The sequence below is a fragment of the Lupinus angustifolius genome, chromosome LG19 (assembly GCF_001865875.1).
Source record: "Lupinus angustifolius cultivar Tanjil chromosome LG19, LupAngTanjil_v1.0, whole genome shotgun sequence".
In the NCBI taxonomy this organism is placed as follows: domain Eukaryota; kingdom Viridiplantae; phylum Streptophyta; class Magnoliopsida; order Fabales; family Fabaceae; genus Lupinus; species Lupinus angustifolius.
Window position 1 is genome coordinate 4,264,051 of NC_032027.1, and position 19,081 is coordinate 4,283,131.

At 39.7% G+C, this 19,081-nt stretch overlaps 1 protein-coding gene across 1 annotated transcript; it reads right to left on the reverse strand.

Moving 5' to 3' along the window:
* On the reverse strand, positions 1,217–3,442 carry LOC109333920. Its single transcript, XM_019569502.1, has 2 exons — positions 2,008–3,442; positions 1,217–1,908 (listed from the first exon to the last, which is right to left on the reverse strand). Exons 1-2 carry the CDS (start codon positions 3,440–3,442, stop codon positions 1,217–1,219), a joined length of 2,127 nt encoding a protein of 708 aa, XP_019425047.1.

Here is a 19,081-nt window from a genome sequence, read left to right on the forward strand (position 1 = left end):
TGGACTTTGGGATTCCACGTAGCTTCACTATATTCTGAACAAAAGCCTCTACTACTGTTTTGCTTGTAAAATCAGGTTTTAGAGGAATGAAATGCCCAAATTTGGACAATCTATCCACAATAACTAGTATAACAGTGAAGCCCTTGTAATGTGGTAATGTTGTAATGAAATCCATAGCTAAATCCTCCCAAATCTGATTAGGAATTGGCAAAGGTTGTAAAAGACCAGCAGGCATGATATTTTCAATCTTTGCTTGTTGACAAATTGTGCATTCTCTTACAAACTTTCTTATATCTTGCTGCATTTTTGCCCAGACAAATTGAGAAGTGATAGAGACCAAGGTTTTAGTCATCCCTGCATGGCCACCAGTTTTAGAAGCATGGAATTCCTGCATCAATTTGAGTTTGAAATCCCAATTATCAGGAACCATAATCTTTCCTTTGAATAATAAAACTCCTTGCCAAACTGTATATTTTGAATTATGATCAGAATTATGAGCAACTGAGTTGAGTAATGCTTTTAATTCGACATCCTCCTCTTGCAACTTTAGCAATTCTTCAAGCCAGATGTTAATAGGTTGTGACCATGCTAAGAATAAGCTTCTGGAAAGGGAGTCAGCTGCAATATTCTCCTTACCAGGTTTATATTGGATAGTGAAATCATATCCTAATAGTTTAGGTAACCATTGTTGTTGTTCAGGAGTTTGAAGAGATTGTTCTAATAGTTCTTTGAGACTCCTCTGGTCAGTTTTAATAATAAACTTATGCCCCAACAGATAGTGCCTAAACTTAGCTATTGACTCAGTGATGGCAAAAAACTCCCTAGCATAAGCTGACTGTTTCTGCATCCTAGGAGACAATTTCTTTGAGAAAAAAGCAATAGGGTGATTGTCTTGGCTAAGCACTGCACCAATACCAAAACCAGAAGCATCAGTTTCCAGAATAAATGGAACTGAAAAATTTGGAGGAGCTAAGACTGGTGCTGTAGTTAAAGCTCTTTTAAGTAATAGGAACGAGTCTGAAGCAGCAGTAGACCAGTTGAAAGAATCTTTCTTAAGTAGGTCAGATAAAGGGGTAGCAATGGTAGCATAACTCCTCACAAATCTTCTATAATAACCAGTAATGCCAAGAAAGCCTCTGAGTTGCTTCAGATTAGTAGGTTGTGGCCACCTTTGGATTGCTTCCAACTTGTCATTGTTCATAGCAACTCCTTCACCTCAGATAGTGTGGCCCAAGTATTCTATTTGTTGCACACCAAAAGAACACTTGGAAAATTTAGCAAAGAGCTTGTGACTCTGCAGAATTTTCAGAACTACTTCTAATTGAAACAAATGGTCTTTCCAAGAAGAGCTATATACCAAAATGTCATCGAAAAAAACCAAAACAAATTTTCTCAATAGACCTTTGAAGATGTCATTCATCAAGCTCTGGAATGTGGCAGGGGCATTGGTCAATCCAAATGGCATGACCAACCACTCATAATGGCCTTGATGAGTTCTGAAAGCTGTCTTGAATCTATCAGCAGGATTCAACAATATTTGATGGTAGCCAGACCTCAAGTCTAACTTGGAAAAGAAACAAGCACCAAAGAGCTCATCAATTAGTTCATCCACAGTTGGAATTGGAAAGGAATCTTTAATAGTGAGTGCATTAAGGGCTCTATAATCAGTGCATACTCTCCATGAACCATCTTTCTTTTTTACTAAAATGATTGGAGAAGAAAAAGGGCTCTTGCTGGATTGAATAATTCCTTGATGTAGCATTTCACTAACCAATCTCTCTATTTCCTCTTTCTGACTATGAGGATATCTATAAGGCTTCACTTTCACAGGATTAGAACCTTGTAGCAAAGGAATTGAATGATCATGTGATCTGGATGGAGGAAGAGTTGTATGAGTGGCAAAGACTTCTTTATAAGTATGCAGTAACAAAGCTAAGTCAGGATGTAATGTTTCAGCTAGAGGTGTGAAAGGAAATGAAGCACTCTAATCTTCCAATACTTGCATACTGAAAATCTCAGCAATAGCATCAGTATGCATCATTCTTCTCAAGTGATGTAGTTCAGCTTGCTTTGGAAGCAACTCTGGATCTCCTCGAAGGGAAGTAAACTTGCCTTGCCACATAAACTTTAATTGCAATGCCTCATAGTCAGCAATATGAGGGCCAATAGTTTTTAACCAACAAGCTCCCAGAATGAGATCAGCACCTAAGATTGGCAACAAGAACACAGGCAGCTGAAAAAAATTTCCTTGAGCATGAACTTTCAATTCTTGGATCACTCCTTCAGCAGACATGTAATTTCCATTTCCAACCATAACTTTGAACCTAGGAGCAGGTTCAGTTGGCAATTTGAGAAACTTAACAATTCGAGGCTGAAGAAAATTATCAGAACTTCCTCCATCAATTAAGACAGTAATGGGAAGTTTGTCAATATGAGCCACAAATCGTATTGTTCCTATCCCCAAGCCACCTTTTAAGGCATTTAAAGACAAGTGATGATCAATAACTTGCTCATCCTGTGGAACCTCAACTGATATTGTAGATTCCCCTGCATCATCCTCTAACTGCAAAAACAAGAGTTGTCTATTGGGACACTTGTGATTGAAGGTGAATTTGTCATCACAGAAATAGCACAATCCTTTCTCTCTTCTTAGTTGCATCTCAGCTGGACTAATGCGTTTGACATTGGAATTCCTCAAGGAGGGTCCTACTGGAGTTGGTAACAATCCAGAATTAGTGCTTTTAAGCATTGGTTTGGAACTACCAATAGAATTAGTAACATTGCCCACAGTCTGAGAGGAGATTGGTGAATATTTATGAGTGTAAGTGGAATTGAAAGCTTTAGGCACAGAAGTATATCTTTCCTCATACAATCGTGCTAAGGCTACAGCTCGAAGCAAAGTAGGAGGTGCCATTGCTACAACATCCCGTTTTATTTCCTTGTGCAGTCCCCCCACAAAACAGTTTAGTAGTGCTTCATCTGATAACCCGATTGATCTATTAGCAAGGGCCATGAACTTAAGATAATATACAGAAATAGAACCTGTTTGTGTCAACTTGAATAACTCAGACATAGGACAATCATAAGGTGATGGGCCAAACTGTGATTCCATAGCACGAGTGAGATCAAGCCAAGAACTGATTGCTGAAATACGATGCAACATCTGGAACCAGGGCACAACATCCTTCTCGAAGTGCATAGCAGCAATATCCACACGAGATAGATCTGGGGTGTTATGATAATTAAAGAACTTTTCTGCTTTAAATATCCATTCCAACACTGAGGTGGTTCCATCAAAGTGGGGAAAACCAAGAGAGATCTCCTTCACAGGGAATTGGGCACGAGTCTGAGCTGCCATAGACGTCCCTGAGTTCGAAGTACTTCCATCTGTGGGAGATGTATTGAGCAAGATTTGTTGTAAGGCTCTTTGAATCTGATCCATACGATCGCCATGCTCAGTGAATCAAGATTCCATCAAGAGGTTCAAACGGTGAAGTTCCTCGGCGTGATTCATCACCATGGCTTGCAAATCTTTAAGACGAGTGTTCTCCGCCATGGAAGCTCAATGAAAGCACCAATGAAACGTGTTAATTGTGGAATTTACAATTTAGAGAAAGAGATTGCAGAAGAAAGAAGAGAATAGCAACATAATGTATTGGAAATTCTTATTGAGCTATAGCTCAAGGATCAAAAAGGNGGATCCTGGCTGAAAAAGTGCAGAAAAGAATGATGGAAAGAAGAAGAAAAGATAGGGACTGTTGGCTATGTTCCCTAACTAACAGCAGAGAAGATTCTACATACATTTTCTACCCACTCATTACATAATCATTTCATCTTATACTTTTCTTTTTCTCTCTCTTACTTCTCCTCAATATATCATTTGCCATCTGTCCACCACTGATCTCACCTTCCTTTTCCTCCTCTCTTTCCTCAACTGAATTATTCCCTTGTCTCCTCTGCCTTCCACGTGTTACAATCTCTAATCAAACTTTTTACACTAACTACAAATAGTTGTGAAAAGATCCTCCAAACCATTAAAACTTGCATTTTCTTTCTTTTTTCAAAGATGAATATGCATTTTATCATGATTCAAAAAACTCAAAAGTATCCACAATTCTATATCTATACTTCTATACTACTTATAAAGGGAAAACTCAAAATAATCACCCATCATGGTGTAATTTGGGATTCTCCCTATTTTGTCCTCACTATTTTTTAATTTTCACCAAAAAACTATATATAACCTAATGTTCAGCTCCACCCAATGTATATTCATATTAATTGATTAACTATTTCTTCTTTCTTACTTTATAACTATCAGTTTTTTAATATAGAATATGAATATTAAAAATTGAACATTACACATTATATTGTCATTTATGACATACAAACTACATATTATAAATATATGAAAACGGGTTCACAGGCACGACATGCTAGTGTATAGAAAAGACAAACATTTATTAAAAATTTGAATTGTTCCCGCAAATAAAAATTGGAGACTAAGTGTGGGGGTCGTGTTGCATGTTGTTTATCCTAATAGCTTCATCACTCTGTCAACCCTCCACTTGTCACCGTCATTTGACCAAGCACGTGTCTGTTTTCCCTGCCTTGAAATCTTTAACAATAGTTATCACAGCATTGTTTTGCTAATGCCAAAGTCATAATTTTGTTTTGTAAAGTTTAAAATCTATGCATTAAAAGTTTTTACACTCATTATATTATTTATTATTAATTTGTATTACTTTTATTTAAGAGTTAATGATACTTAATATATGATAATTGATGATTTACTGGTAGTATAAAATTACTTAGTATACATATTAAATCCTTTTATGTTTAGGCATCTATCAGAGCTTATTACCTAGTCTATAATAATTACGTCAGACTAGACTTTTTTCGTAAATAGGCAAGACTCAAACTTTAGGTTAACATAACAAATTTTAGATCATCTTAGATGTCAATTAAGCTTAACAAACCAATCTATTTAATTATATTATGTAATAATGTTCATATTATATCATTTTAATATAGAAATTTATATAAAAATATAATTTAATTATTAGGGTTAGAAGAGTCTAGTGAAAAGTAGACGTATTAACATATTTAAATGTAGACAATATGATATATTTCAATATTAATGTCAGACTTATGCTCTTATATGTTATACAAGGTCCATATTATTTAAAGGAAAGTTTGATCTATTTCCACTTTAATGTCTTATAATTAATTATTTCATGGGTATGAGTATCTTCATAATCATGTCTTATTATTGATCTTAGACGTGACGGGCATACCTCACACTATAAGATTACAAGTTAAAGTTTAAATAATTTTTAAATATCTATTAGAATTGAGGATAAGAAAGTAAAAAAGGAAATGAAGTTTGCTTTTTATTATCATTACCTTCAATTTAGGCCGGGTTGCTTTCTTACTTGTTCATAAGGTATTTTTCTTTAGTGTATATTAGATTAGATAATCCAATTTTTTATCATTTGAAAAAGATTTCAATTTATAAATTTTACATTATATGTTTTGGCAACATTTCCCTAGAGATATCCTAAAATACTGCTAATATCTGCAAGTCCAAAATAAATAGTCATTCAACAACAAAACCTCACACGTATTACATAAGTCTCTAAACTAATCACTCATTCTTAAGTGAAGATATTATTTTTATTGGTATTATCAAAGGTATTTTTTTCACCTTTAAGGAGTTAATTCTTTTCATGATGTATGATTGTTCCTCTCAACAAATGTCATTATCAGAAATTAAATTATTAATCTTTTGATCATTCTAGAGATTTAACTAAATCTTACATAATCAACACCTTATTGATAAAGTGGTGATACTATGAAAGTGTTACAAAATCAATACAATAACAAAACTTGGTACAAAAAGTGAGAGAGCATTCACTAAAAACTATTTAGAATGAACCCTGACCATCACGGGCCTTGCTTACGCAGAGTGTTGGGCCTGATCTTGGCTTTACATACCACCACTCTTTCCAATATTGCTGGGGTTATGTTATAAAGTTTTACCACTTACATTATAAACAATTCATATATTCCCTAAGGATTTGCATATTCCCTCTTATCCTCTTACTTAAATTGTCAAGAATATTTGTTGTTCTTTTTTATTATGTTCTTCGAAAGGATAACAAGCTTACAGATTTTATGTCTAAGATTAGGTTTTCAACTCCTCATTATTTATATGTTTAGAACTTTGTGCCTATTGAAGTGTCTCAGATGTTAAACATGGATCTCTTCCCCATTGGCTAGTTGTTTTTTGTTTTATTTCTGATGTACCAAAAAATATTATGCTATAAACCATAATTTCACTTTATTAAACTTTTGTTTATCCAAATCACACGTATAGTATTATTCCATACAATACGCATGACTTAAACTTAGGTTCTTGCTCAAGTGATATGTAAATTTGATATCTTCATCTCCATATTTTATAATAGTATCTGTATATTTCATTTAATTTAAAATATAATTTATCTTAAACTTTTTCATAACTTCAAATCAATTTATAGTGACCAACGGGCGTTCGTTCAAGTGGTACATGCTTAATTCCCCTTAAGCAAGAACCCGGGTTCGAGTCTTGTGGGTGGAAAAAATGCATGTTGGGAGAGTTAGCCCCACTTACCTGTGGATATGTCCGGCTTGGACAGGATTGCCTCCAGTGCGAGGATACCTGTGGGAAACCAAAAAAAAAATCAATTTATAGTGTTATACTAAGAAGAGTATTAAAAAAAATCCCATCAACTTCTTCTTACAAATCTTCTTCATAAGAAGAAAGAACTATTGAATACTTTTCATTAGTTTGAATACTTTTCATAATCATATTAAGACATGAGATGCATTTACTTTTATTTAATACTACTTTAATACTTTATTTAATCAGTATTAGAATAAAGTAATAAAGTATATAGCAAAGTTCTTATAGTTGGTCAAAATGTGAATTTCGCTATATCCTGCAGAATCAACTCTCCTACTATCAAATATAGATAATACAAACTAAAAATAAATACTATATTTTGACAATATAAAAGATATTCCACTCTTCCAAAAAAATACGTGCTGGAAAAATAACAATACTATAAAAATCGTAGAAATTTAATATAAAAATAAGTGATATACATATCACTTTTCCAAAAAATACATGTTGGGAAAATTACTTTAAACGATTAAAATGAACAAAACGAGTGTAAAAGAAAAAGCAATTAAATATGAAAGGAGAAGACCCAGAGAAGTTAGAATAATAAAAATGAAAATGGGGACTGGTGATGTAAATTTAAGTGGTAGTTGTCGGCTATGATATGCGTATATCACGAGGTGAACCTTTTCAGTCAATGTATTCTTAATATGACAGCAAAATTCTTACATATATACATATTAACATTTGTAAGATATTACTAGATTTCTAAGATTGATGGTTCAATTTCTGAGAGTAATAATTTTTGGGAGAAATATTCACGAACCTTGAAAGAAATTAATTTCTTATCCAAAAAGATAAAAGAATACACTTAATATTTTAGAAAAATAAAAATATATTAGCATGTGGCCATATGAAAAGTGCATTGTTCAAAGGCTCCACCATATATATGAAAACCCAACGGTCAAACATCCAACGTGTAGTGTGCTGTAGTATGGATCTTTTTCATCTATTGTGCAAGAGCTGCAACCGTCATAGCTATCTAGAATGTCACAGATCCAAAAAAATTAAGTACTAATGAAAGCAAAAGTATTATACAAATACTTTTTATTTCACCCCAGATAAATCTGAGTGTTTCCTAACCTGTCTGGAGTGTGTGCATGTGTCTAAGCCTACCATTGTTTATTCGCCATGGACAAGTCAGACCCACTTAAATGCTCCGTCATTAATACGCCACAAACGCATCATTAATACATCTGACCTGTCATTAATGCGCCACAAACGCCTTTAATATTGACTGACATTCCACTTGCCATGTCGCCTGCACATTCTATCTGCTCCCGACAATTTGACAAATGAAGGCTTGCAAATGGAGGAAGGACAACCCAACATGTCCTTATTGTACCCGCTAGGCTCTGACCAATGGTCGGATGCCATGTCGACGATCTCCAGACTCTATAAATAGAGAGCCCCACATAGGAAGTATAATTAATTATCACTCTCTCTTATTCTACACTTATTGCTATTGCTCTAACTTCTCTCTTATTTACTCTCTCTAAAACACTTTACTGACTTGATCATTGGAGAACTTTTTCAGGTATCTTCCTCGGCGGGTCTAGACGATATTCTGAACAAGACTTCCATTCTCTTCCATTCTACCGGGCATTCGACCGACCATCCCTCTTAATACAAAACAACATTGGTGCCATCTGTGACTTACCTATAACATGGTGACCACCCGTAACCAAGTTCAAGCACTTAGCCAATCAGAACCACTTAACACAAACATTCCCCCAAACCATGACACTCCTTCCATCGACCTCCAGCACTAGTACAACCATCTCAACAAGTCAGCCAAAGTCATGCCCCCAACCCCACCTAGAAGCACCTACTACCCAACAACTCCAAATGATCTAAACTCAAGGCCAGATCATCCAACAATAGGGCCAACGGTTAGTCGAGCTTCGCTAACACAAACATGAACCTAGTAACAGACCCTCGCAACCAGTTGTCGATGAGCACTCCGTAGAGTCGGCTGAAGCTTACAGGCTACGAGCCCCCAAACACAAAAACCACCCAGATAACCTATCCCTCTAACTATAGCTCCTCATGAGCAAGACACCCTTTCAGTGAAGTAATCATGTCTTCACCACTCCCTAAACATCTAACCGCCCAAGCAACAACGACAAGTACGTTGGGACCACTGACCCACAAGATCACTTAGACGCCTTTGAGGCCTCTATGCTCTTCCATGGGGCGACTGACATCGAATAGTATTGATCAATGGACCATTCTCGCTAACGGATTCAACGTCCAGTTCACAACAAGCAAAGAACAACCCCGCTCTTCATACACCCTGTCTGGTTTATGATAGGAACCATATGAACCTCATCGGGCTTATCTAGACAGGTTTAACAAGGAGGCCACGAGAGTATGCACCTTGAGCCAAGAGGTGGCAGTACATATCCTGGTGACATGACTACATGACAGCCTCTTCAGACAAGAATTAGGCAAGTACTCAGACCTCACCATGGAAGTTCTTCGATCCAAGGCCCAACAGTTCATTAATATAGAGGAAACCCATCCCACCCGCCTATCCTTTGAACATAGAGAATATCAACTCCCCTCACGGGAAGCCAAATGACCAAAAACACATGACGACCCTCGAGATGAACCACCCCAAAAACCCAAAAAACCCAAATACACTTCCTACACCCTCCCTCAATGCCAGTCACACCAGGATCCTGCAAGAGGTTATGGCCATTCATCTAGTCCAGCTCCCCAAGCCCAACCCTGGGAGAAAGTTGGGGACCTAGGACCGCTCCAAGTACTGTGATTCCCACATCTTTTTTTGGCATGACACAGAAGAGTGTACCCAACTGCGGGACAATATTGAAGACCTGATTCAAGCCGACCACCTCCAACACTTCTTTGCTCGGGCCCGACAAGGATGGTCCCCACCTCCACGTCGATCCAGTCCCTCTCGGAGACGTTCCCCCCAAAACTCACCAGGAACGTCCTCCAAAAAGGGACCGAGGAGACCGATACCGCTCCAATTACCAACGGTAGCAGAGTCTAGTGGACATCAACACAATATCAGGTGGTTTCGTAGCTGGGGGCACCTCTAGAGCAGCCTAGAAAAGGAACGCCCGAGAGGTCATGGAGGCAACTATCTCGAACTCTCACCAATATCATGAGAATCGGGTCACACCCCGATCTCAATCAACGACTATGATTATGAAGGTGTCGTGCGTAGTCACGACGACCCCTCGTCATCACCGCCAAATGAATAATAAAAAGGTGGGGAGGCTTTTCGTCGACCATGACCACTCAACAGATTTCATGTTCCAAGACTTGTTCACCAAAATGGAGTTAAAAAACAGAGACCTATAGCCTTATAATGGCCAGCTGGTCGGATTCACTGGGCAAAGGATCACTTCTCGTGGTTATATTGACATTTGGTTCACTATTGGGGAGCAACCCCTAACCCAAACAATACAAGCAAAGTTTCTGGTCATTGATTATAGCTCTCCCTATAACGCCATCCTCGCCCGACTAACATTGAATCATCTCGAAGTAGTGGTCTCCACTCCACATTTGTGCATGAAGTTTCTATCGTCTAACCTCTGGGTATCTACTGTCAAAGGAGACCTGCAGAGCGCAAGGAGTTGTTATCACATGAGCCTCTGACCGAATCACACTTCAACACAAACACCACCCCCGAAGAAAAGACAGCGAGATGTGCACCTGGTATAACTTGGCGTCAAGGCAGATGAAGGAGAATTTCGTCCTCAGCTCGAGGAAGAGAAAACTTCTCTTCAACTTGGACCCTTAAAGGAAAATCTGGTGTATATTGGCAGCACTCTCATCGAGGCTCAAAGGTCCAGGTTAATTAGATGCTTGAAAACCAACAAGGACCTTTTCACTTGGTCCGCTGCGGACATGCTTGAGTTGACCCGTCAATCATTTGCCACCGACTCACAACAAACCCGAGAGCAAGACAGATGACCCAGAAGAAAAGGAAGAAGGGTGTCGAGAGGACAACCGAGGTTACTCGAAATATATCTAAACTTCTAGAGGTCGGGTCCAGCCGAGAGATTACGTACACCACCTGTTATCCAACGTAGTGCTGGTCAAGAAACCATATGGGAAGTGGCGAATGTGTGTGGATTATACGGATCTGAACAAGGTGTGCCCGAAAGACCCGTATCATCTCCTAAATATTGATCACCTCGTGGACAACTCTTCCGAGTATCAATTTTTATCATTCATGGACGCTTATTCTAGATTCAATCAGATGCCCATGTATACACCAGATCAAGACAAAATTGCCTTTATTACACCCAAGGCGGCCTACTATTATACGGTCATGCCTTTTGAGCTAAAAAATGCAGGGGCATGTATGAAAAAATGATGAACACTATCTTTGGGCATCAGACCGGGAAGCACATGGAGGTCTACATGGACGACATGATTGCCAAAAGTGTGTCAGAAGAAGACCATGTAACCATATTGGACGCCATTTTCAGCTGGTTGTGTAAGTTTACTATGCGCCTCAATCTGGAGAAGTGTACATTCGAGGTTGAAGCCGACAAGTCCTCAGGATTTCTGTTAACAAGTCGAGGCATCGAGGCAAACCCAGCAAAATGTCAGGCAGTTATAGGCATGTGCAGCCCGCGGTCGGTCAAAGAGGTCCAACAGTTAAATGAGCGGTTGGCGGCACTATCTAGATTCCTCCCAGCATCCACCCATCATTTCATCCCACTCTTTCAACTCCTCAAAAAGAGCAAAACTTTTGACTGTTCAGATGTCTGCGAAGAAGCCTTCCAGGCCTTTAAACAATACTTGGTTGCTCCTCCTGTTCTTTCGAAGCCTGAACTTGCTAAGACATTGTACGTCTACTTAGCAGTAATGGATGAGGTCATGGCGACCACTCTAGTTAGAGAAAGTGAAGAAGGTGAACACCTGATATAATTCACCAGCAAGGCCTTGCAGGGTCCAGAGCTTAGATATCATAAATTAGAAAAAATCGCCTATGCACTCTTGGTGGCAACAAGACGGCTTCGAGAGTATTTTCAATCCCATCCTGTGGTGGTAAGAACTCAAAACGAATCAACCAATCTTCCAATTCCTGCACAAGCCAGATCTAGCCGGCCAAATGATCCCTTGGTCTATTGAGCTCTCATAATTTGATATACATTATGAGCTCTCACAATTTGATATACAGTATGAGTTATCATAATTTGACTGCGCAACCCAATAACCCTGTGCCGATATGGACAATCTGTGTCGACGGTTCATCCAACACTCGGGGCAGCAGAGCTGGTATCTTGTTGGATAATGGCCAAGGGATAACCAATGAACACACGTCGACGTTCACTTTTCCTATATCAAATAACCAAGCCGAGCACGAAGCATGCATTGTTGGCTTACAATTGGCCAGAGAGGTCGGAGCGGAAAAGGTGTCCATATGTAGTGATTCTCACCTCGCCGTATCACAGATTATGGGTGCATACCAAACAAAGGATATGTTATTGGGAACATATCTAGCCAAGGTTAAAGAACTGATGGCCAAATTTGAAAAGCCTCCATCCAACATGTCCAAATGGAGCAGAATGTCCAAGCGGATATCTTGCCCAAACTGGCTAGTACGAAGAGTCTGGGCAACAATAGATCGGTGGTGTAAGGAACAATTTTGTGACTCAATGTCATGGAAGTCGAACAGATATAGATCCCAGACAATTGGACTGGTCCAATCAATAGGTATTTGCTCATTGGCAACCTCCCCACCAACCAAAAAGATAGGCAAATGTTTCTTAGGCACAGTTCATTGTTCACAATAGTACATGGTTGCTTGTATCGCTGAGGCTTTTCTGCTCCCATGCTTAAATGCCTCGGCCCCGATAAGGCACGGTACGTCCTTCAAGAGATTCATGAGGTAAGTTGTGGCCACTATCTTGGTGCAACATCTCTGGCCAAGAAGGTGCTATGAGCAGGATATTACTAGCCAACCATGGAAAAGGATGCCTCTGATTAAACCAGGAAATTCATACTATGCCAGTTGTTTGTCGATCTTCACAGGGGCCCGCCTGAAGTGCTGACAACCACTACGAACCCCTGGCCATTCTACAGGTGGGGCATGGATATCTCAGGCCCATTCCTACAAGCAACCAAACAACTCAAGTTCTTGATAGTGGTGATCGATTACTTCACTAAATAGATCGAAGTTGAAGCTCTATCCACTATCACATCAGCCAACATCCGAAAGTTCACCTAAGGGAACATTATCACGTGGTTCGGGGTACCGACCGTGATTGTCACTGATAATGGAACTCAATTTGTAGAACAAAAATTTGGAGAATCATTGTTAGTCATTCACATTAAGCAACATTTCACTTCGGTTAAACATCCATAGACAAATGGTCAAGCAAAGAGAAGGTTAGACAAGGCCAAAGGAGCATGCCAGAACAGTTACATTACATCCTCTCAGCTTATCGCACAACCCCTCATTCTACTACCAGGGAATCACCCTTTCAACCTCATTTACGGGGCCGATACGATGGTTCCGATGGAGATCAGCGAGCCCACCTGACGAATGTTACAATTCAGTGAAGCCGCCAACTCGGCTATCTTGAGACACAATCTAGAATGGATAGAGAAAAAAAAGAGATCAGGCTCGAGTCAGAGAGACCACCACCAAAAAAGGACTGTTGATAAGTATAATGTAATTGTGGTACTTCGAGACTTCGAAACTAGCAGTTTAGTGCTTAGAAGGGCAGACATCGACAAAACCAAAGGCAAGCTAGCACCTAATTAGGAAAGACCCTACCGAGTAACTGATAAAACCGACAAGTGGGCCTGCAAACTTGAAGACTTGGCAGGAAGAAAGATCCCCCACACTTGGAACGTAAAAAATATACAACAATTTTTTGCTTAAAAAATGTAAATTCTATGTATTAGTCATTTCATTGGCTGAACAAATGATGTAACCAAATCCAACTTATATGTTAACGAGGTATTGTTCAGATGTTTTTTACGGGCCATAGACGGGCGGCCAATCATACACCCCTCGAAGGCATGGGCCAGTCCCCCTTTGATGGTGGTTCAATTCCAAAACCCAAGTGAGGACCAAGTCCCGTTGATCACCAATCATACACCCATCAAAGGCGTGGGCTAGTCCCTATTTTATGACGGTTCAATCCCAAAACCCAAGCGAGGACCAAGTTCCCTTGGTCGCCAATCATACACTCCTCAAAGGCGTGGGCCGATCCCCTTTTGACGGCGGTTCAATCCCAAAACCCAAGCGATGACCAATTCCCATTGGTCGTCAATCATACACCTCTCAAAAGTATGGGCCAGTCCCCCTTTGACAGTGACTCAATCCCATAACCCAAGTGAGGACCAAGTCCCCTCGGTTGCCAATCATACACCCCCCTCAAAGGCGTGGGCCTGTCCCCCCTTGATGGCGGTTCAATCCTAAAACCCAAGCGAGGACCAACTCCCATTGGTCGTCAATCATATACCTCTCAAAGGCGTGGACCAATCCCCCTTTGACGGCAGTTTGTTTCCAAAAATCAGAAACAAATGTCAAATCTTCCGATTGTCATTCAATGCTCTATTAATGTTTCATTATATATTATCCAAATAATGCTTTGTTATAAAAATTCAACTCAGAACATGCTCATTAGTTATCCAATTTGGTAATTCAGTCAAGAAGATACGACCCCGATCAACACTATCTGGTTCAGTCAATGTTTTGTTATAAGTTTCAACCAGTCTTTACTTAAGATTATTATCCCAAATCAATTATGAGTGTCCGCATAACCACAGTTTGAACATTTCCATTGATTTAAGTTCATTTGAAAATTATGGCGATCAATGTAAAATGTTATAGATTAATAAGACAAAAATTCAAGCAAGTCCAAACAACATAGTAAGAAAAACCTCCTTCATTCATAAAGATCGGATTAAATCCTACCGATTACATCATCAACAAAAAGAACAGAAATAAAAACTAAGACACCTCATTGCCCCGACCAAGAACAGGAAGCTTCACCAAACCCTCCTCATCCTCAACCCTCATCAATTTCTCCCTGAGAATGCCCAGCTCCCTCTGGGCCATTCCATCATCTACTTGAGCCTACAGAGCCAATTCCGAGCATCCTTGAGTTGAAGTGACATAGTCGACAATTGCTTACTAGCGATCAGATTCTATTCTTCCTGAACTTTCAGGGCTTCAACATATTATTCTCCAACTCGTGCAAATTAGCCGAGTATTGTTCCTGGAGGCGGGCAAGGGCGTCATCTTCAACCCGAATAGCCAATACCCTTTCACCTTCGAAGTACTTGGCTAAAGAAGTCGTTAGGACCCCGACTTCCCAGAATTTCCTCAAAATCTCCACCACGAGAATGGAATCCATGGTCTTCACAACGTTCGGGTTGATCAGTCTAGCCTCAACCTCTTTTGGGACCCGATATATGTAGGAGAGCTTGGCGAATGTCTTCCCATTGCTAGAACTGAGAGTTTTCCATATGGAAACTCCTCATGAGCGAGGGGTAGGGGCCCGAAGAGGAGATTTATCCTCATTGTTTAAGTCAACTTGATGCTCATTAGTCGTGGCAGGAGCAATGTTGGTCGGGGGCTCTAAACGAATCAGTAAGATGTTCGATGACTCCGTAGATGGAACGTCTACTCGCACTGATTTGGAGTGGGCGGGAGAATCAAATCTCACTTTCTTTGTAACATCAGCACTCTTCCTCTTCAAGGTGGCACGCCTCAAGAGACTCGAACAGTCGGATTGGTCGCCCATAGTAGTTGCTGAAAAAGAAGAAAAAACAAGTCAGATTTTGTAAAAACCTACAAAAACGGAGCACATAAATCTAGATGCTCACCGACTTCCGCTTCAAAAATGTGATCCCCTTGGACCAAATTATAGCATACTATGACCCGAACATCCTCTATCCAATATAGCATCTCATCTGCCACCTCCCTTTCTCGAGGATTCAATTGGTCATACTAAAAGCTAAAAGTTTGGTGTATCCTTGCGTTCTAGGAAAACGGGAACCGAGGCAGACCATCAGGCCCATATGCCCAAGTATGATGACCACCCTGGACTGTTACCCAGAAAACCCGGTTTTCCAGTCCTTCACATAACCCTCAAAATGTTGGAAGAGAGTGCACCCATTTCGGGACTAGAGCGATGTCCACCCACGCCAACCCGTGTCATTCTCATCTTTGTTAGTGTTATGTCCAACCCGGATCATCCAAAAGAATAAGCGAAGTGTGCATGGTCGTTCCATGACCTCACAGAATATCTTGAAGGCCCGGATGAACCCCCAAGAGTTAGGATGGAGTTGAGAAGAGGCAACTTGGTGGTACTGCAACACTTCGACATAACATCCATCAAAGGGCATCCTCACCCGATCTAGCGACAGATGTACTCGTACATATATAAGTTATATTGGTCGTTGCTTTCCAAAAAGAAGTCTTGGTAAACATGTTCCTTCGGTCGGGTAGGCTAACACATCCACATTGGGATGCTTGTCCATATAATAAAAAGAGCACTACCAACAACCTCTAGATCCACCCACCAATAAGGAGATTATGGGCTCATCATCTCCGACGGAAGGGTGTATTAGTCGGCACGATCAGCGAAGTTCTTCCCCATGTGTGACCTGTCACCAGAAGAAGTGTCAGACTCTGAATTGGATATGCCATCCAAGACTAGACTCGACTTCTTGCAAAAGGTTGCCTGGTCCAGGACACCAACCTCATCCATACCCTTTTTCCCCCTCAGGTCGCAGAAAAGGGTAGGAAGAGACAGTTGTGGAGGTCGCCCTTGTATAGACAGGCACCTTCGGTGACAAGAAATGAGGGTAGTAAAGATTGTTGGAGGTTCAGACAAGATCTTTAGCACGTCAGAACTAGAGTATCCACCGGGCATAATTAAAGAAGTAAAAAGAGGAATGAGGAATTACCGGTTAAAAGGAAGGAAGCCTCTAGAAGGAAGGAAAATTCGCACGGATTCATAAATGATCACAAATTCGGCAAGAAAAATCGCGAGTAAACTGAATGGAGAACATAGAAGAAGAGAACCCCTATTTATAAGGAATGACCCAAGCCTAGATCTCCTAGAGGCCTAACCCAAAAATGCATCTACCCATCCAAAATCACTCAAGAGGGGTCCAACAGTTGCCCAATAGACAGTAGACCTGAAATGAGAAAATGCGTCGGTTGGTGATTCCAAGATTTCAGACAGAACGCTAAGCGTCCCTCCACATGTTCGAAGAGGACAAATAGCCATCATGACCTACTCCTATACCTAGATGCTACCCTAATCCATTATATCGGAACATCTAGGGATGGGAAAATGGGCTTGGCCCGACGGGCCAGCCCATTCGGATAGGTGTTTTTAGCGAGCCGGGCTGAGGGTTTTAGCCCAAAAGCCCGTATTCAACCCGTTTTGGAAGCCCGTTTTTTAGACGGGCCATGGAGGGCCTGGTTGGCTCGGCGGGCCAACATTAGGATTAAAGTTCATTTATATATCATGTTGCTCATTGCAATTAAGATTAAACTTTTACAATTTTAACTTATGTTTGGATGCTTAAGCATATAATTCTTCTTTCTCTTTGTAAAATGAACATTTAATATCTCATCATATAGTTATCTATTATCTTCACTCTTATCTAATTATTGTACTTGTTATGAGATAAACATTTAGGGGTGTTTGAATCAAATTTAAAAATTTAATTAATTGAAATGGAAAATTGGAAACTCAAATAGAACTATCGATTTTGATTCCTTTTGGAAAATTAATTGAATTCGACTGAGTTTCAATTTATATTTTTAATGTAGCCGGATTCAAATTAAATTGAGTAATATATATATTTTATTGTGATTGATTTATAATACAATAGTTCTGATTCTTATACACTTTTTATAATTTAGGAGTTATAAGCTCTATTGTGAACTGGGAGTCTAAAAATTTAAGACCATGGTAGTTTATTGTTTAGAACTTACAAGTTTTGTACTAATGCAATATGTTATTATGAGATTGTGTCTTTTCTTTGTGATTTTTTGTTTTAAAAGACATTTATGAATTGTTTGAATTATTTATTTTTGTCTAAAAGCTTTAATGTGGTTTTAAAAAAAACAAAACGGGCCAGCCCGCCGGCATGCCAGCCCAGCCAAATATGGGGCGGGCTGGCATTTTGAGCCCTTTTAACAATAAGGGCCGGGCCGGGCCAGCCCATATTCGGACAGGCCAAAGGCGGGCCAGGCCGGGCCGGGCTGGCCCATATTGCCACCCCTAGGAACATCCCGTGTCTACCAACTCGGTCCGCTTTCGACCGACCCAATAGATTGGGGCAACTGTTTCATCCCGGATAAATCCGAGTGTTTCCTAGCCCGCCCTGGGTGCGTGCCTGTGTCTAAGCTTACCATTGTTTACCCGCCATGGGTGGCTAAGACTCGCTGTAAGCACCATAAATGCTCCTAGCGCATCTTTAATGCCTCTAGCACATCATTAATACCTCTGACTTCTTCATTAATGCGCCACAAATGCCTTTAATGCTGATTGACATTCCACCTGCCTCGCCGCCTACATATTCTACCTTACCCCAACAATTTGTCAAATGAAGATCTACAAATGGAGCAAGGACAACCTAACATGTCCCAATTGTACCCGCTAGGCTCTGACGAATAGTTGAGTGTCATGTCGACGATCTTTAGACTCTATAAACAGAGCATCCCACACAAGGAGTATAATTAATTCACATTCCCTCATTTATTGTTACACTTATTGTTATTCCTCTATCTTTTCTCTTATTTACTCTCTCTCTTTCTAAAACACTTTAGTCACTTGATGGTCAGAGAACCTTTTCAAGTATCTCCCCCAGTAAGTCTAGACGATATTCCGAACAGGAGTTCCGATCTCTTCCATTCTACCGGACATTCGATACTGACCATCACTATTAATACAAAAGAACATTTATATTATTTTTTTCATAATTGGTAAATGATTAAGTTTTTTAAACGTGATATATTAGAGGAAGACTCGGTCCTAATATTTTTTAATGATCATTTCAGATAAATAAAATTAGACATACAATTCATGTCCAAGTGAAATGGACTTGGCCCAATTCAGTGAGTTAAGCATGAAAACACTATTCAGAACAATAAAAATGAGTCTTACAACTAGAATGGATGATTATGATTTAAAGTTAGTTATTGACTATATCTTTTAATCTTGATCATTTAAATAAGATCCAATAATCCATATCAATTGCTCTAATGTTTCACAATAGCACATTGTTCTCATGTGAATCGTTACCTATAGGGGTGAGCAAGACTTGATCCGATCATATCACCATATATGACCTGATCATGATCAGGTTCGAATAGGATTGGGTCTCATC

What these genes read in the sequence shown, in the direction of transcription:
- LOC109333920 (XM_019569502.1), bottom strand. Translation starts at nt 3,442, where the DNA reads ATGGATCAGATTCAAAGAGCCTTACAACAAATCTTGCTCAATACATCT. An exon ending in TGCTATTGCTGAGATTTTCA is followed by an intron (nt 1,909 to 2,007) that starts GTATGCAAGTAT and finishes ATACTTATAAAG; the next exon opens with AAGTCTTTGCCACTCATACA.